This window comes from Typopeltis vanoorti, chromosome 12, assembly GCF_054136105.1.
Source record: "Typopeltis vanoorti isolate ZY-2024b chromosome 12, IOZ_Tvanoo_1.0, whole genome shotgun sequence".
In the NCBI taxonomy this organism is placed as follows: Eukaryota; Metazoa; Arthropoda; class Arachnida; order Uropygi; family Thelyphonidae; genus Typopeltis; species Typopeltis vanoorti.
This window is the reverse complement of record NC_143560.1, coordinates 48,003,006-48,023,868: the sequence shown is the minus strand read 5'-3', so window position 1 is coordinate 48,023,868 and position 20,863 is coordinate 48,003,006. Positions and strand designations below refer to the sequence as shown.

Below are 20,863 nucleotides of genomic sequence, written 5' to 3'. Positions count from 1 at the left end.
ATCAAAGCTTGAAGCGACACGTAACACGATAGCCGAAATAGCACCAACGACAGAATAAGACCAGGGCTGAGAAATAAGTTTTTTTTTTCCCCTTTGCTCTTTCCATACCCATTACATCTCACGAACCTTGACTGGCAATAGATGGCGCCTTGTTTCCTGCAATTTTCCTGTAGGGGAAGAGAGAGAGAGAGAGAGAGAAGGATTAATAATAAAAAAAAACTATCAATACTCGTCTATTAGAATTTTTAAAATTCCGATGTCGGTCTATGTTCTTAATTTAATTAAAGATATTGCCTTTAAATCATAATGTTTTGAGATAGATCTTCAAATTTTGCAATATATTAATAAAACTTTGCGATGAAATTTTTTCGAAATTGCATTACAAAAAAATCCTATTATCTGAATTTTCTGCTTTTAATGATAAAGCTTCGTTTTCACTAATATATTAGCAAACTGAAGGGCATTCCTATCTAAATTGAAAACAAAAACAATTAAAAATAAACTATACTTCCAAGTTTGTTTTAACACAGTTGGCAGTAACTCTTCGGTTTCGAGGCTATCTCGAACTGCGACTAAACATGATTTTTCTCAGTTAAATAAGAATGTGACAAAAGTTCTTGGATTACGGAGATAAAACGGACAAGGATAATCTTTCCTTTAAACGTATGCTAATATTTTCTAAGTAGTTACTTTAGGTACATTTCAATAGACGTTTACAACCTCTAAATCAAGCAGCGAAATATTCTTTTTGAATGATGTTTAATTTTTTCAAATCTCGTTCCTCTGTGAGGAAGAAGATTTCTGTTAATTCATTATTATTATTATTATTATTATTATTATTATTATTATTATTATTATTATTATTATTGTGCGACACCTCCAGGAGTCCAAAGATTCATCGAGGGAAGGCTTACTTCAAGTGTCTTCAAAAAGTTAATGACTTCAAATCTCGTTATTTAACGATAAATCTTCAATTTAAAAGACAACTAGCGTGTGATATTACATGCTCGACGATAAATGTCCATTAATGTCAGTACATCAATGGACATTTTACTATTGTATCTCTCTGTTCAGAATTTCAGTACAATGCTTACTGATTGGACATTTGTGCCATACATCTCCTTCTTCATCGGAATCCAAAAAGAATAATAAAACAATCAGTATGAGTTTGGCTTTTGACTAAACTTCTCTGCTAACTTTGAACTTTGCACATTCACCATTGCCCGAAATAAACATTGATTTCCAAATATTATTTTAAGCATAAATCTTCTCATTATTCATTCAACTTTTAGATTTTCGGACCTACGATTTTTTTTAAGCGGCTATAAATTGCTTTAAGCCGAAAAAAGCAGGCAAAAAAATGATAAAGTTACGATTATTGATCGAAAGAGCTGTTCTTCAAGTGTTGTTCATTGAAAGAGTGAAAAATAATTCTTGTCAGCAAATTGCATTTTAATTGTGCAGTAAAGGTTAATATGAACCACGCCTTCCAACTTTTAATTACGTCCATTTTTTTTTTAGAAGACAAGACTTTTTATTGACAGATTTCTAAACCACTTTTTTGTTTTGTTTTTGTCTTCAGCTTATTCCCTTTAAGAGTTCAGTTGTAAGGCTAACGATCTTGGACGAACGTGTCAGTTAGATAACTAGGGCAAACGTCGTGACGATTCAATTGCTTCTAAAAAAAGTATTGTACATTACTTTCTGTCGTGTATCGATACGCTTCGTTGCCAATACTAATAGCTGCGAAGTGTGAAAGTTGAACGAAACTCAATGATTTATCACAGAACTACGCAATCAGTGGCCAAAGGGTGGGAACAGTTAATAGCAAGCTTCGGAAAAGTACACAAGAAATATAAACATACCTGGACTTACAGTAGTATAATAATAAATAAATAATAGTAATTAATAAATAATTAATAAATACACAAAATTTATAAAAAATTACTGTACGTTAAATTAATATTAATATATAGCGAGTCAACTTTTCTGAAAATGTATGCTTAATTCATCCAATAGATGGCACTGATATTTCATCCATCTATTCACTGGACATCATTGCCGTATGGTAGTGCCGTTCCTCGGTAATGTGCTACGCAGTCATCTCCAGGTGGTCCTGTTGTATGTCCTTCTAGAGGCTTCAACTCTCTGAAGATCATTCATTCCAGACACTCCATCCATCTCATTGAGGGCTGCCTCTTTCTCCCTTTCCAGGAACTTTACCTTCTATTACTGTTTTGAGAATTCCTTCTTCCATCCTTTCAGTGTGTTCAATGCAATTCAACTTTCTTCTTTCAATATCCTTAAGGAGCCTTAAAGGTCTTGCCGATTTATTCTAGCACTCTTCCATTTGGTGAGGACAATATCAGAATATATTCCAAAGGTTAAGAGAATAAATAGGACAGGTGTGAAATGAATGAATCAAGAGATAAGGTATGCAATCTGGAAGAAGGAGGTATTATAGAAGAAGCACAAGATGAGTAGTTATAACAACCAGCTGCTTGAGAAGTATAAAGAGGAGGCGAGGAATGTGACTCGCTTGATAAAGGTGGCAAAACTGCAGTATGAGTAGCAGTTAGTTAATGCGGCGCATAAAATCCTAAAAAAATTTCTCGATATGCGACCAGTCGAAATAAGAATGATTATGGAAGGATGGGATTGATTGATGAAAACGGAGGAATGATAACCACCGGGCAGGATATATTTGAGATATTTATTGAGCTACTTATAAAGGTATTTCATTCTTATGAATGTGGCATCATGCAGAACTTGAAAGCAGTGGAAAAGGAGGAGGAATTGTTAGTAAATGGTATATGAGAAATTGAATAAACTTGACGTAAATAAGGATAAAGGACTTAATGCTATTTCACCATGCTTTGAGGCAACGTTTCTGAGACAACAGCTTTTACATATATTTTCAATATGAGTCTTGCACTGAGTCAAGTTTCGAAGCAGTGGAAAGAAGGTAAAACTGTTCCATTTCATGTGGGAGGTGATAAGAGTAGAGCTTTGAATAATAGACCAGTCTGTGTGTCTGGAGCTGTGTTTAAGGTGTTAGCGAAGTTAGTTAGGACCAAGATTCGGAATTGGTTTGAGAAAAGAAAAATACTCTTTCGTGGATAGCAAGGATTTGTTAACGGAAGATCGTGTTTTAGCAATCTGCTTACTTTTTAGAATAAAGTGATAAATGCATTGGATAAGGGTGTTGATACACAGTGGTATATTTAGATTTTTCAAAGGCTTTTGATACATTACCACATGACAAGCTGGTTATTAAACTGGAACGGATGGGACTGAACAGTAGATTAGTTCGCTGGATTGGAGATTGGCTGGCTGATAGTTAAAATATAAAAATATTACTTAAGATATAATAAAAATTAAAATACGTTAAATTAATATTAATATATATCGAATCAACTTTTCTGAAATGCATGCTTAATTCATCCAAAAGATGGCACTGATGTATACGTAACACTCTGAATATAGCAAGAATGAGTAATGGATTTTTTTAAATGGCGACTAAATGGTTCACATCAACTATCCATCTATCCTAATTTAAAAACAGAGTCATTTTAAAATCAAAGGCTGTATGCGTATGCATATTAATTAATAACTGCAGCTTTTTTCTTTTTACTAAATTGCTGTTTAGTAAAAAGCAGTCTGTACAAAAACTGTTGATAACATTTCACTAAAATGGCTCGCTTTTCGAATTTAGAAATACAGGAGTTTTGACTGAATACATCCTTAACTGTAATATTGACAAAATGATCCATCTTCGGTTACGTCGATGTATTCTTTAATAAGTAAAGGATGTAATCACCAGAAACATTCCCACTAAATGCAACTGACCTGCAGTGCAAAGGATCCAAAGGCACGCTGCAAGTTGTCGGCCATTTATTCATGGATTAACCGGCAAGACAGCCATTTATTGGTCATAGATCAGTAGACTTGACAGGGTAATTATTACTCGCAGGTTTTTTTTTTTTTCATTCTGTTGCCTAGCAACTGAGTGGTGGCGTGTTGTTTTTAGTAATTGATGTTGAAAACTTTGTTTTTACAGCTGTTAGTAGATAATGCACTGTCTACTAACGACTGGAATTTGACTTAATAACCTTCTAAAATTACACGGTTTGCAGCTTAGAGAGAATAGAAGTGTAATAATCGCTTCATCAAGTGTTAATATATTTTGAAATGAGGGCAATTTTTTTTCTTGCATTTTTTTTCAATAAAAGAGTTAAAAACTAGCTTATTAAATTATTAGACATTTTTTCTATTAACTTTTAATAAAATGTTGGATTAGATATAAGAGAATAGTTTCCGTGTTTAGTCGGTCTCGAAGAGCTGACAGGCCATCTTCTAGGAAATTCTGATAAACAATTTTGGCGGCCATTTTGTTACCATAGTTTTTATTTGTTCAACTTGCCTGCAGTATAGTTTCATATTTGGAAATATTGTTCAATAGCATCCCAATTTTCTTTCTATAAAATTATTTATATATATTTTTAATACAAATTAAAGTGCATTTATAACTAATATGAATTTAAATAACTTGAAAGAAGAAATTATTCGGTTATCATCACTTGAAAATCCTGCATTAATGCAAAACTTTAAAATACGGGGAATTATAAAAGTTCACATTTTGAGAGGCTGTAATTGGGTGACTATTCACCGGAACAATTGAATATTCATCATGATGATGTGTGCGGCAATGGAATTTTATTTTGCGCAAAAACCAACGTTAGTTCCAAAAGTTGCCACTAGGGCGATACATGGCGCTGCAATGCCGTAGTGGGTAATTCAAAACGTCACAAAACGTAAGGTACACCCGGCTCGTTGTATGGTTACACCACAACATGTTCGATATGCTGTCCTCCATTGTCGGCAACGTGCTGAAATAGGCTTTTGACCTCCCAGGTATGTATGCCAGGCATCTAAGAACCGTCTCTTCAAATTTCCGGGTGATTTTGCTTAAACCATTTGCAGTCATAGGACCCGTTTTCAATCCCTTTAATGTTTTGAATTTTCGCAATGCTGCCAAGGCACAGCTGTTATTTTGGTAAAACAACTTCACAAGAAGGGCGCGACCCTTCGGTAATGGTGACACTCTGGGCTTTAAGACGTTGTCTGTCTTCCATAAAAGACGTCAACTGCTTTTATGGAAGCTTCTTTGAAAGCTTACGTCATTGGAGACATTTGTTTGCAGCACCATGTATCAACCTAGGGGCAACTTTGAGAACTAACGTTGTTTTTTGCACAAAACATTGTCGCGCACATCATTATCATCATATTTAATATTAAATTTCCGCTGGGTAGTTACCCAGTTATAGCCTTTTAAAATGTGAACTTTTATTATCCTGTATTTAAAGCGATTATTTAATCCATTATAACATTCATAAATAAAGAAAAACTATGTGAAAAATAAAACCAAGATGATAAAACATAATGAAGAGAGATACTAACATCAAATTTTAATATAAAACTACGAAGATAATATAAAAACTATAATAGAATATTATAAACTGAAATGTCCCTTCCTCTAACTCAAACATCCAAAAATTATGATTTTCATAACTTTCATTAAACATTCGTTTCATTATTATAATAAATTAAAGCATGTTAATTAATTAATTAAATCATCATTTAAAATATGTCAAAAATAGGTGGAATTGATGGTAATACCTACGAGTCTCCCAAACTTTTTGAATTCCGAATGGATAACATCTCTCTACAAGAGTGGCATTATTCAGTTATACATTCACGAAATTCATTGTCCATCAACCATCTCAGAGGTAAAGTGTTTATTTTCGTGTCATTTATAATCATTTTACTCAAAGTCTATGCTCTATACTGTACAGTTTAAAACAAATCCACAGATGTTTAAAAAAGATTTTTCGAATATCAAATTTCATCAAAGTTTATCTATTTTTTCACGCACGCACGCACGTGCATTGTTAAATAAGAGTTTAAAATGCATTATTTTAACATTTACGAGATGTTTTTCGCTTTCCCAAGTTGGTTTTTCCTTTCCCAAGGCAATTCTCTGAAGATTTTTACTTCCCGTTTCTGACGAATTCCGATTAATATTAGAATACTCAACCAAAATCTCCGGTGCTTATATTTGTCCTATTCTCAACTGTTGAACTGAATGTTTATTTGTGATCATTTGCATTTATATAACTACCGCAACAGGGTTTCCCTCTAGGACTGATGCCAAGGTAAAAATTTAGGAATAAACACGTAGGACTTTATAGAACTACTTGTTTAACGTGATGGCCAATGTATTTGATAAAACAAACATTTAATCAAAGAGTATGTAGCCTTTTTAATCTCTTTTCGATAGAAATAATGTGAAGAATTTCTCCACCTACTATTCAGTGTGATCCCAATAATATGAAAATCAACGAAGATCAAGTCTATTTAATTAGCACTTTAAGATACATCTGTTACACGAATACTTCAGTCATAGAAATTATTATTAAAATATGAAAAGGAGTTAAATATTGATTGTATTTTTTACAATTACAGTTCTAATTACTCCTTTTCTTCTTTTATATTTTGTAATTTCGGTGTCCAATATTTAAAATATTTTAATCGACTTACATTCTTTTCATATGATTTGCATTTAACGAAAAAGAGAATTCTAAAAATGAATATTTTTAGTTCTTGTTATCCTCCGACAGAGGAAGTGAAATAGTTTTTATTTATGATTATGTTCGTCAAAATGCGCAATACGAACTTTTGACTGATCTATGTATTAATTTATTCTACTGTTTGAAAATATTTATTATTAATTAATTATCATCATCATCATCATTATTATTATTATTATTATTATTATTAATTTATTTATTTATTTATTTATTCTACTGTTTCAAAATATATTTTTTAAATTCTTTGCATGGTCGTTTGCTAATGTTTGAATCCAAAATATTATATTCGTTAATCTTACGTAGAACAAAAGTAATAAAACTTTAAAAATTCTCTCTCTCTCTCTCTTTGCGGTCTTAAAAATATCAAATATAGAAATACTCCGATTTAAACATTTTTTGCCATCGGAGCAGAATAATAACTTCCTGGTCACGTATCCTTCTAGTTTTCCTTGAGGACCCAGAAAAGTCAGTTGTGATTTTTTTTTTTTCCATAAAAGTGTCTTCCTCAAAGTCCGTCTTGCAATTCCCTGCTGACGGTAAGTAAATCCCTGACGATACTGTAAATATTGCAAGAGACGGGTATACTTTAGGTGTTGTTTGTACTTCCGTTTGAGTATGTACGGTTCAGTTGACGAAGATTGACACAGACAGAACCACCTGGTATGGTTAGCAAAGTTTGTATATTCTCGACCACGTGTTTAACTTTCGCCGATCCTGTCGCTGTCTCCTCTCCTTTAGGCAAGAGTTGCAATATTTGAAAAGTTTTATATGAGTTCTGAATGTTCGCTATCAATCCCCAGTGGTTTTAGGGAATAGATATATTTCACGGTTTAATTCTCAATAACTTTGTCTGCCCTCTTCCAGCACGATCTCATATGTTAGAGATGGCACAGTTTTGGAAGAGTAGACAGATCGAGTAGAATGTACCAAGTAGAAATATTTGTTTATACCGTAAGGAACGTATGGCTTTCCAATATTTCTTATAAAGACCATATCTGTTTTACTGGTTGTAACTACAACTTCCATATAAAATGGCATTTTACTTACATCCAGACATTAACGATGCTCGAATATATATCAATAAATAATGAAAGAGATAAGTTTTTCACTGATACTCATGAATATGTATCCGCTAAACTCATGGCCTGTTTATTTTTGCATAAATACGAATGTATTATGGCACTATCTGGACTTATGAATAGCAATGATTTTTACAGAACAGCATAGGTTAAAAGGTGTGTTACTTGTTATATAAAATCATAAATTTGTATGTCATTTCCCAAGTTCTTACTGTTTTGGAAGCTTCTTTTCTAGAAAACAAATATTATTTATGTTTTTAATGTTTCGGTGAACAGAATGTAAAAAAGAAAGAATAATTAGACGAATATAAAAATGGAAAGCAAGTGCTTAAAAACCAGTTGTAAGACCACGAAGACGGTAGAAAGATGGATTGCAATAAATTTTGTCGTAACAGGTTTAAGACCTTTGCGAAAGATGAAGAAGAACAACGAAATGAAAGAGTTTTTATTGCAAGTATGCAGCAATATCTGGTCCTACAACGAACTCAGTGATTATCTGTGAATCGCTATTTAGTTCTCAAATCAGAATAAAAGTGTATGGAAATTCATCAAAAACTGTTCTTCGTGTATTAGTATAATAAATCATAATAAATCATAAGATGAAAATCTAAAACGGAAGAGCATATTTTCCATATCCTTACATGATTATCTTCTTCATATGATCTCATCCTCGGACACATCATCATCATCATCAGTGGCCCTAAAAAGCACTTAAGTACACACGATTTCTAACCCTAACTCCAGGAGACCTCATTCTCGAGTTTGTCTGTAAATTGCGTGTGTTCTACCGGTTGCGGAACAAAAAAATCTGAGTTCTCATGAAGAAAAAATCTGCCACCTCCGTTTGAAATGAACTAACGTATCTTCAGTTGAAAAGCCCTGATAAATGGAAAGACCTGGGTTCGAACCACGGGTTTGAACCCAGGTCTTTCCATCTGAGCTAAGTAGGCTCTATCATCGCACATCACGTAACAGTTTTCGTTTTGTGGGTAAATGGCAATTTACCCACATGTTAATGTGGGTAAATTGTCATTTACCCACATGTTATTACATAACATGTGGGTAAAATGTAAAGTGCATTATTTTGTGTTATAAGACTTTAAAAAAATTCACTACAAAACAAAACTAACCTAACTGGAAATCATCAGAACCAAACTGTCCGACTATCCATGTTCAAACTTCTCAGCTTGGTTGAAAAATGATGGCACCGGACTTTGTTGCCAAGTAGCTTTTATTTATTTCAGTTTATAAAGGATCATCTGCATATGTCGTTTTAATAAGGGATTAAAAAGATTAATTTAAAAGTCATGACTATATGCATTTTTTTTAAGCCTGGTGTTCATTTGAGAAAAGAAATATCCAGAATCAAAAGGTGGTGCCCGTAGATCACTTGTTTTCTTTGTATTCTCGTATCGATATCAGTCTATATTTTTTAATTAAGTAAATGTTTCTGATTTTATTCTAAAATCTAAAATTCACCATTCATAAAAGAATAATGAATTTTAGTTTTTTTACTCCACCTTTGTTTTTGGCCTATCTTTGTATTTTACATTATTATTAATGCTTTTTTTATATATTTCTCTATTAAAATTAATTAAGATTCCATTTATTAAATTGAGGACAAAGTTTTCAGAAGTAACTGTTAAATTTCAATAGCGTTAATCTTCAGCTCTTGCACAAATTCTTTGATTTTCTAGTAATGCAGAGTATGCTGATGACATCATTTATTACGCTATTTTTTCCAGCACCAAGACTAACTCAATGCTGAAAAAATGCTTAGTCGTTCTCAGGCTGTGGAAGTGCGGTTGAATTTCATCTAAGTGCTGTGATCACTCCCCCCCCCCTTTTCAAAACATAAAGCTGACATTCAACACATTTGATAGCTATTTACTTGTACATCCAAGTATAAATATGAATTTAGATAATTCGTGAAATTCATGCCATTTGTCACCCTGGACAGATTAATGATACCTGGTGGATTGCAGATGATGATGATGATGATGATAGTAATAAAATGATGCGTGTTCTATGATTAATTTTTCTGACATGTGGGTAAAATACCTGAGTTTCCTGCTAAAGGAAAAACGAGCATGTCTGTGTGAAAGACAAAGTAGTTTAAAAGAAAAGTACAGTACTTATAATCAGCGACTGAGCAGGCGTCGATCAGCTGGTAGTACAAAAAGAGCTTTTTGAATGTAAAGAACGGAGTTTGAATCCCAGGTGTTTTCAATCAAATGGTGAGTAGGTTTCATACGATGGTAAAGGATTTTTCGACGAAGAACAGGAAACTCATGTTCTTCGTCGCTCAAAACAGGTAACACAACATCTACAGGCATAGGATACTAACTGCGAGATAAGAGAGATGATAGCCTCACCATCTTATGTTTCTACTGCACATTATGGATCTCACGCACTATACAGGACAGTCAGTGACTACTAGAAAACTTCAATTAGCCTTTCGTTTTCTAGTAGTCACTGACTGTCCTGTAGAAAGCATCTTAAAATTTTTAAGGTCATATCCTGCTTGAAGACACACGCAAAGAAAACAGAAACATCATAATGTTTGCGAATTTCAAGTATACCACCTACCTTATTGCGAACAAGAAAAACTCTAGGCATTAAACATTTAGAAGGTTGCCCAATTGCTGATTTCCGTGGTCAAGGACTGATTAAATGCCCTTGACCGCGGAAATGAGTGCGTGGGATTTAGTCCGTAATTGTCATTATTGCCCTCGTATTTGTTCCGAAAAGCAGGCCAAGGAAAAATCAGAAATAATTACAGAATTTTATAAATTACCCATCGATTACCATGATCCTTTTCACCTCGTGACAGTTTTTTTCCCCATTTTGTTTTTTACTTTCTTGTCAACTTAGGCAATTGAATTATCTTCAAGATGATTTCTCTAGTTCGAAATTTACTTTCTTTGATATTAATAGGAGTTTGTCTTTTCTTCTTACTAGCTGACCATCATTGGAGAGCTCTGAACTCAGGTAACATTTATAAGATTAGTCTGTCCTGAGTATTAAGATAAAAAGATTATCTTTAAAATCGGCTTTTTTTTCCAGTCATCAGCTGACTTGCCAACAGTTATCTTACAAACTGTCAAGCGAATCGGCGGATAAATGCCAGTTTAGATTTTAAGCTTTACACGTTGCCGTAACATGACTGCAATAAATGCACTGAGTTATAATAAATTTAACGAATTAGTTAACAATAAGATTGCTAATTACACGAATATCAAATTATTATTAAGAATAATTAAGAATAATAATTGTATATTCGTTTTTTCAGTATTTTAATATTCCTTCAGGAGTTTTAAAAACTGTTGAATTAAAAATATTGCGTGCATTTTCTTATATTCACAGAGGAATTGACCCAACTTAATGCGTGTTATTAAAAATATTTAGCATTTGTTATTGTTTACAAACATTACAAGCATTTCAATCAGTAAAAGTAGTAGGTTCAGTCAAAGAATTAATTGATTGTTATTTGGGAATGGTCCCCCCCCCACACACACACAGTGAAAGAGAGAATGATACACCCAATTTAATACCAAAGCAAGCGTCTATTCAGAAATAGAAACTCTACAACTACTTGTCCGCAAGCTCTGTTGACGCCTGCTACCAGTGAATACGATTCTAATGGAAATGAGAATCAAGTTTTCGCTTACTCACTTCTTCTTCGCTATTCTGGCTATTTACATAACCATTCAAGTGAAAGGAAATTTAATATGAGCAGCGAGTTTTGCGTAAAAGTTGTTGGCGCCGTTATTTACTTTCCAATTTATTTTTAATATTATACCCGTTTCTTTAGAATTAGGCCGTGTATCTCTTTTCTTCGATCTGCACTATCAGACGTTTTGGTATCCTCCAGTGAGAAGAGTTGCAACACAGTCCAGGTTATTGTGACAGGCAGTGAAGGGTAGGTTCTTTCTGAGAAAAGGCATTTGGAACGAGTGCCTAATTATTACATCGTTTCTTTGAGAGCTTCTTTTTTTATAAAATAATACACCCTCTGTCCAAAAGAAAACCGAACTTTTTCGAAAATAGAAGACACTAGTGGCACCACCTGTTGTCGAAAGCGGCAACCTTCAGTGTCGTGTCAACTGTTTATGACATTTGTTTCATTAGAAGCCGAGTTATAGTGCCATGAGTGACAGTGTGTTTTGACGAACGGTCGGTCGTCACGATATTCATGCCGTACGCAACGAATTCTCGCTATCAGTCGCTTCAGAACTTCGAGATAAAACTTACCATTGACCGTTTAGGCAAGCGGAACGAATTCTTTGTGGATAATGTCCTTGGAATCGTAGAAACAAATCAGCATTGTCTTTACTTTTGACTTCTCCAAGCGACTTTTTTTCGGATGCCCCTTTACTGGTAGTCTCCACTCAGCACTCTGGCGCTTTGTTCCGGGATCATACTCAAAACACCACGTTTCGTCACGATCGTTTCAAGGAAGTTCGAGTCCTTACGATCGGCTTTAATGAGGTCCTTGCAGTGTTCAATTCGATACATTGTTTGGTCGTCGATCAACTTGTGGAGAAAAATCGCGAATTAAATTTACGAAGGTCCAAACTCTCGGCCAAAATGTTGTGCACAGTTGATTTTGGAATCTTTCAAATATCACGGACGATTTCAGGTTTTCTTTGATGAAATCACGCACTTTTTGGATGTTAACTTCGCTCAGTCCAGTTTATGGACGGCCCGGCTTTTTGTCGGCCTCAAGCGTCTCACGACTACTTTGAAATCGCTTAAACCACTGATAAACTTGAGTAACGGATAAGCATTAATCACCGTATGCTTTTTGAAGCATTTGATGCGTTTCGGTAAAACTTTTACCAAGTTTAACACAAAAGTCAATCTCAGCTCTCTGTTTGAAACTCATTTTCCGACCGTTCGTCAAAACACACCGTCACTCTTGGCACTATAACTCGGCTTCTAATGAAACAATGTCATAAACAGTTGACACAACACTAATGAAGGGTGCCGCTTTCGACAACAAAAAGATACAACAGGTGGTGTCAATAGTGTCTTCTATTTTCGAAAAAGTTCAGTTTCTTTTTGGAAGGAGGTCATGAGCTTGATAATTACCTTTTTCTTTACATTCCCAACACAATGTTTTTTTAACTCTCTTGCTATATATCACTACTCATTCATTTAATCCCTACTTGGTTTGTCTTACTGACCCTGGATATGCATCTACTTACTGACCTGCATCTACTTGTCCTGTCTCTCAGACAAGGTGTATATATATATATATATATATATATATATATATATATATATATATATATATATATATATATATATATATATATATATATATATAAAGTGTTGTAAGATTGACTTTTAACTGGATATTCTTAACGAGCAGTTAGTGTGCTCTAAAGCCCCCCCCCCCCAATATCCTGCTTAAAAACAAGTACAGATCTACAGATAAGAAGTATAATTTACAGCGACCCTTGGTAATCAATCAATTAAGGAAGATGAAAAAACTTTCTGTAGGAAGGGCTATGGGTACATTTCACACCAGGCGTTGGGAAGTAACAGTCGCAAAATTATATAACATAAAAAATGATAAAATAATGTTTTTTTTATTATTTTATGCATTAATACTTATTAATATATACTTTGACGAAATGATCTCGTAATAAAAATTAAAAATTAAATAGCTTTTTAGAGCGGGTGCATAATCGTGTTTTCTGGGCAACTGATGAGGAAGAGGAATTAATGTTTTCCGGGGACAAAAGCATCTATTTATGGCAGGTACAGGTATATTTGCTATGAAACTGTCCTCAAGTGAGTGCAATTATAGTATTCGTAGAAACAGATAAAAGGATATCAGCAGCAGAAAAAAAAATCTGTGATATTTCGCTTTTTCACCAATAGAAGGCGCCTATTAAATCATAACTTAAACTGTTTCAAAATCAGAACGGAAAGAGGGAGGTGGGGGGGGGGGGCGTTAAACATACCTTAAATGTCGTAATAGGAAGAAAATACGTCACTTGCTTCAAATAAAAAATAATAACAAATAGATAAATAAATAATAATAAAAACATAGCAACGGACACTGGTTGATAATGATGTGATATACCGGGTGATTATAAAATAACGTCGTGTTCAGAGCCCTCTAGCGAGTAATGTATTGGACGAAACACAACGATATTCGGTAGACGTTTGACTAACAAAGCACGCTCACGTAAGGTAAGAGGCATCGAAAAGCAGTTCGTCTACGAATGATAAGAAATCTCACAGGCTTTCCTTTTGTTGTATGATCGCTCAAAAGAAACGCGATAATGCAAATTAATGCATTTGACTCGGTAAACAGCGCCAAAATTTCCCCTGTTGGCGACATTTGGTACTTTTTTTTCGTTAAATCGAATCCCCATGTTCCACTGTGTACGTCTACCGAATATTGGTGTGTTTCGTCCAATATATTACTCGCTAGAGGGCTCTGAACACTTGACGTTATTTTATAATCACCCGATATTCCCACGCATATGCTTATATGCACATTTTATGTCATTCGAACTGCCTCAAATACCCGAAGTAGTCTGTTTGTTGCAGCAGCATCCAAGCGATGGATTAGCTTCTTCCGGAATTTTCTCACTTCGACTTCATTACTGAAATGGTTTGGAAATTCGTAGATAACACATTGAGCGAATGTTTATAGATCTTGTGCTGATGATTTAACTTAAGCTTTTCATTGGTCTCATGGACAACACTGGAAAGTTTCTGCTTCTTCTCTTCCTTTCCGTGTGATGATACACGTCCGTGAGTCCCCTTTACGGGGAGGAACGGCACCATCTAAGTCCTCCCTAAATTTTATCCCGGCTCCAGAACCGGCATAGCGATCAGACTTATGGCTAGGTCAGTATTCCTGACTGAAATCCGTGTATGTCCTCGGACCGGTTTGCCTGCTTGCGGGATGAAAAACCCCAGATAAACTGGTGGAAAAAACCCTGCTGTCCACGCCCAAGACCCGCTAACTTGGCTATGGCTAAGGAAGATCCTTCAGCTCCTCGCGTTGTCGACGGGAATCGAACCTAGGACACTCCTTCCCCAGGCACATGGTTGCGAAGCGCATAACCACTAGACTAACCGCACGGACTAGTTTCTGCTACAATTATGTGTTAGGAAATGGATGAAAGATTCAAACTTCGTGCGTTTTCTTGGTTATTTTTTTTTTAATTTCAAAAGCTGTTTACCATGCACGTCAATTTGGAATGTTATTTTAACTTTAGTGCATTTGTTTGCCTAGTTTTAGTCCGGTATATTCGAAAACATATGCAGTATGTGGTAAACAATGCGTTTAGTTTCAGCTACTGAGACTAAACGTATTTATTATTTAGAAATATATACACGTTTGCACAAGAATAATGTTTAATTTGCCAAATATTTCGGTCTGAATATTACAGACCATCTTCAGTGGCTACATAGGAATAGTTTTTAAAAAACAAAGTGGAATACGAACAATTGATCAGTCATACATAGAACGAGCCGCGTGATGTCATATCGCTAAGTATTAGAAGAGTAAACATTTTTAAAATATAATTAAAGATATTAATTCAGAAATTCATATAATGATCTTAAATAACATTAGACTGATAAAAAAAAAAGTTAATGTGTTATCCTGATTAAACTTTCCCAAATTTTTGATATAGATATACAGTCATTACGATTCAAGTTAGGACGTTGAAGTAAGGTCTCCACACTTTCTTTAAATAAACGTTCAAATTTGTAGCGACATCTGTGTAGGAGGAGAGTCTTGGACCAAAGGATGGTGTGGTTTGTTTCTAATCCATGCTGAGCTAATCCAGATTTCTCAGGTTTGTTGTGTTGAATTGATGACTGATGCTCATGAATTCTTTTTTCTATGGAACGTCCAGTTTGTCCAAAGTAAGAAAGATTACAATTACAAGGAACTTGATATACACCAGGTAGAGATAAGGTTGAGCGTTTATCTTTAGACTTTGGACAAACTGGACGTTCCATAGAAAAAAGAATTCATGAGCATCAGTCATCAATTCAACACAACAAACCTGAGAAATCTGGATTAGCTCAGCATGGATTAGAAACAAACCACACCATCCTTTGGTCCAAGACTCTCCTCCTACACAGATGTCGCTACAAATTTGAACGTTTATTTAAAGAAAGTGTAGAGGCCTTACTTCAACGTCCTAACTTGAATCGTAATGACTGTATATCTATATCAAAAATTTGGGAAAGTTTAATCAGGATAACATATTAACTTTTTTTTTATCAGTCTAATGTTATTTAAGATCATTATATGAATTTCTGAATTAATATCTTTAATTATATTTTAAAAATGTTTACTCTTCTAATACTTAGCGATATGACATCACGCGGCTCGTTCTATGTATGACTGATCAATTGTTCGTATTCCACTTTGTTTTTTAAAACTATTCCTATGTAGCCACAGAAGATAGTCTGTAATATTCAGACCGAAATATTTGCAAATTAAACATTATTCTTGTGCTAACGCGTATATATTTCTAATCATTATGCCACAAGTATCGTTAAAAACACTTCAATTTCACGATAAATAATAAAATTATTTATTATTTATCGTGAAATTGAAGTGTTATTGTGGGAATTAAAAATATTATTGAAATTAGATAACGTATCTCAACGTGGCGCTGATATCAAGTTTATTCGTATTGCATAGAGTAAGTGATTTAGGCTTACGAGCTGACAGATCCTCAATTTAAAATACCACACAAATGGAGAATTTACATTAATGTGATGTATAAAGACGAAATAAAACAAACTTTTCAGGCCTGTAAGTTATATTAAAGGATTGGATACATTAACATAAATTAAAACAGAATATATTTTACACAGGTCACGCATACCAAACGATATTCATGGCCTTTATTTTATAGCAGATGTGCAGCTATGAAACAACACAGTTAAGGTGATGCCATATATGATGTCAGATGACACACATAAAATAATACTTTTTTTTTTTAACGAAAACCTTCCTTCTGAAGTTTCTGTGAGAGTTGTCTTGGATCATTGGAATCTCTTAGAGAGATAGATGGCTTAGATAATATTCTAGAATTATCACCCTACATCTTACGACACAAATACTTCATAGCAACTGCACTAGTCACGGTAACGACACTGATATGTTTACGTCAGTCAACTCGTGTGCCGTGATGTTTACCGTAAAGCACTTGGAATACATTCCGTATTCCTCCTCTTTTGCGTCCACGATCAAGTGACAAACGTAGACCTGGCGTAGCTGATCGAAGTGGTGCGAGTGCGACTTAGGGAGGTTTGTCCTTGGATTCGCTGTCTACCAACACACAGACAGGTTCTAAGTGCGGTGCGAAAGCTGTTACGGAAGTTTTGGGACATGAAGCCATACAGACAGGGATTGATGCAACTGTTGAAGTACGACATCAGATGGAAAGCCGTTCTCATCGGTTTCAGGTAGCCGTAGTTTAGCTCGTGCAGGTATCCGAAGGCCGTAAGGACGTTCGTAATAAGGATGGGAGCCCAGCAGCCGATGAACAACAACACGACAGCCACCAACATCTTGATAACCTGTTGAACAACAAAACAAATGCATTAATAACACACATAAATCCCTACTCACGCATGAATCAATACTATGTGAAATTTAATAAACTTCACTCCACGAAAAATTTTTTTTTCGCTTTTCCCCTCTGCATTTTTTTTTTTTTTTTTTTTTGCATTTAAAAAAATGCGTCATATTTTTTTACTTCTTGTTCTAGGTTTCATACAGTGTTTAATGTCTTGTTATCCGAGGACTCGTCACTTTGATCTTGGAGAACGCCAGTTGAGTGTTCTATTGCAGTATTTAACATCATGCATTTGCAGTAAGCATCGTCAACTTGCTTTCAGATTTTATCTGCTTCTAGGAAGTGGTGCGTATGTTTTAGTTCGCTGTAATATGGAATACCAGTCCCTGTCATGTTTTGTGTCTTTGAATGCTGATTGCAAGTGAATTTTGATGATATTTGAACAATGATCTGTTATTTTGATTTAACACTTCTGCCTGGATTTTGTTTGTACTTCATCTCCTAACGAATGAAATCCAGACATGAAGCGCAATCATTGAATTCTGTTGTCGGAATATTTCATACTGCTCCATCCCTTGCATAGCTAATAAATCTATTTAATCCAGAGAACAAAGTCTGTCTCCTAGCAAAACAAGTCGCCAATTAAAATAACATTATCATAACTGATGTCATTTGGATGCTATTTGGTTCTTGTGTGAAGTCATAAGATGAGTCCGAGATCTCCAAATAGCAGTTATGTAATGACTGAAATTCTTTAAGTATATGTAGACATTCTCTGCGGTTTTTATTATTGTACAATTGTTATGATTAACACTGTTGAAGATATATAATCCTTAGCCCGATCATATTTTTTAAACTCTTCCAAATATAAGTCAGTTTCTAATTATTTTAATAATCGCAAACTACATTTATAGAGAATATTTTCAGAAATATCCGTGTTTGCAATATCCATATTGTCAGATAATTAGATATTTCTTTCATTAGTCTTAAACATTTTCGAGGTCTTCACCTCATCCGCCATGTGTGCAAGAACTTACGTCCTTAATCCAGAGATATTTATAGAGTTTTTATGGTTATATTTCTTCTCGGCATAGTAGATATCGCATATTTACTGTCAAATATTAGTTAAAGTATATTTTATCATCTTTAAACTGATCTGTGATATCCCAGTTTGACTATTTTACGTATATTTTTGTGACCTTTCAGCCATCTGTCTCTTGTCGCCTTGGATGAAAATTTAGCAATAACGTGCTTTGGCTTGTTTTTTGTGCATTATGGTGGGTGTCCAGATTCGATATCCTTATTACTAATATCAAATTCCAGTTTTTTGTGAGATCTTTTGAATAATCCCAAACTCGTTTTCATGAAATCCCGAAGGATGTCTACTATTTGTAATTTCTGTGTATTGCTTGTTGACTGAAATCACAGAAAATTTAATTAATTAAGTTCATAACTGAAACTAAAACTCGTACTGAAAATTGGAATTTTTCCCGTTCTGAGTTTTGTATTTTAGTTCTTTGATTTTTTGCAGTTAGTTCAATAATAATAAATAGGAACTCATCTATTTTGGCAAATGTGTGTTTCGCAGTAATTTCTTTTTCAGTTCGCTTTGCTTCTTTCTTTAAATCGATGATCACACTAGATAAGTAACCAATAGACATATCAACATTAGTCTCAGTGCTGATTGACTCATTTATCTGCGAGTGCTGATCAACACTGGAATGTTTACCGGTATGGGACAAAGAACTTGCATACCGTATTATGCTTTCTTGATCTCTAAATCTGTGGACACTACCTGTTTTAGTTTTATCAGTTTCTCCTCACAGTTTCAGCGAACCGTCATTTTCTAAGATTAGTTCTCTCTCTCTCTCTCTCTCTCTCTTCTTTACACATCTTGCACGTAGATGAGAAGGCTATGTCTTATCAACTCAAGATGATGTTCATCATCTAGAGTTGATAGGACAGATGACACAACTAAAATGAATACGGTGAACAGCAATTACCTGTTTTTTTTTTTTTAAAGATTTAAAACTGTAGCAGTGTTTCATAGCTGTTTAGTGCTTCTTAGCCACCTGGCGAAGTTAAACGAACGATACGACAAGCAATCTTGGGATCAGAACACCTACACAAACCCTTCAAGAAGCCAAGTAGGCCTTCTCAAGTGAAGCTGAGTTAGCTGTCTCGGACTAAGACAAAGGGTTTTTATCTCCAGTGAAATTCGAGGTATGCTCTCCAAAAATACATATGCTGATACTCATTCGGTCAGTGATGAAAGGCTTACTGGTTATCTGGGCGTCAGTTCTAAAAAAAGATCTAAATGTAATATGCGATATCAGAATTCAAATTTTCCTTTAATTGGTCACTCCCTATTTAATGCGTTAACATGCGTTACTCGTACACATACTGGTGTCTTAACCTAAGATGAGAATGTCAAAATGTATTGATTCAATTGTAAGATTCGATGTGTACATGAAGATTAACTGAGCCCCACTTCAAGAACTAGTTTCTACAATAATACGAAGGACAGATGATAATTCTTAACAGAACATGTTCGGTCCATTATAAATAATAAATAAATCCGTTAATCTAATTCCACTCTTCACTCATTCCGTATTTATGAAAGCGAACACTGCACTAAACACAAACTGTTATTATATTTGCGTGCTTGGAAACTTTAATGCTCAAAATCGAAACAGAATCTAATCCATATGTCGCTGATGCTCTCTCACCCTACACGTTCCCGTTAACCTTTTTTTTTTTTTCACCCCTAGAATGAGGCTGACCTGTTTCACAGTAGCGTTGTCACTCTCCACCTTCTGCGCACACATTTTCGACTTCGGTAGGTGATGAGTGGAATGTTGATTCTTGGGATGAGATTCCTTCAAGGCAATCTCTGTTCCGGGCCTAGGGAAAAAAAGTCGTTATTACGAAAGGTTAATTAAAAAAAAAAGAAAAAAGAAAAGAAATTTAAAAAATTTTAAAAAGCATTAAATAGAGAAAATTACACAATTTAGGAAAACCAGATATTTATGATGAAATTATTATTTTCATAAATATCTTGATCATAAATATCATGATCATATTATGATTAATAACAAATCATTTCAAGTATTTTGCATTCTTTTTTCTCCAATTATCACCGTAGAACCTGCTTATGAATTGTACAGCGGTCATCATCAACTGTAGAACCCAATCAGGTTGTGCTATTTACTTATTTTATAAGCATGTATAGCAGATGTATTGCTATTTAACATGCGCATTCAATAAACACAAACAAAACCCACTTACATTTCTCCTGACGTCATGTTGGCTCTTTCCTTTACCACAATCCATAGTTGGTGGCAAATACGAGTGTACGTATAGGCCATCACAACAGAGGGCGCTAATAGTACTAATACTAGCATATAAACTTCGTAGACCTTCCACAAGACTGGTTGAAACCAGTTTCTAACGCACCAATATCCCGTGTACTTCACCCCAACTTCTAAGTGGATCTAAAAAATATAAGAAATACAACACAGTTACTATTTTTATGATCATATTAGGATTAATTGTTACT

At 34.5% G+C, this 20,863-nt stretch overlaps 1 protein-coding gene across 1 annotated transcript in view; it reads right to left on the bottom strand.

The window, feature by feature from the left end:
* Positions 1-16,635: 16,635 nt before the first annotated feature.
* Positions 16,636-20,863, bottom strand: part of LOC150100763 (QRFP-like peptide receptor) — a 39,212-nt gene continuing 34,984 nt past the window's right edge. Inside the window, exons 5-7 of the mRNA XM_090401606.1 lie at positions 20,593-20,798; positions 20,088-20,208; positions 16,636-17,305 (exon numbers count right to left, since the gene is read on the bottom strand). Coding sequence (XP_090257732.1) covers positions 16,973-17,305; positions 20,088-20,208; positions 20,593-20,798 — 660 coding nt within the window. The 3' untranslated portion in view covers positions 16,636-16,972. The remainder of the gene's footprint in view (positions 17,306-20,087; positions 20,209-20,592; positions 20,799-20,863) is intronic.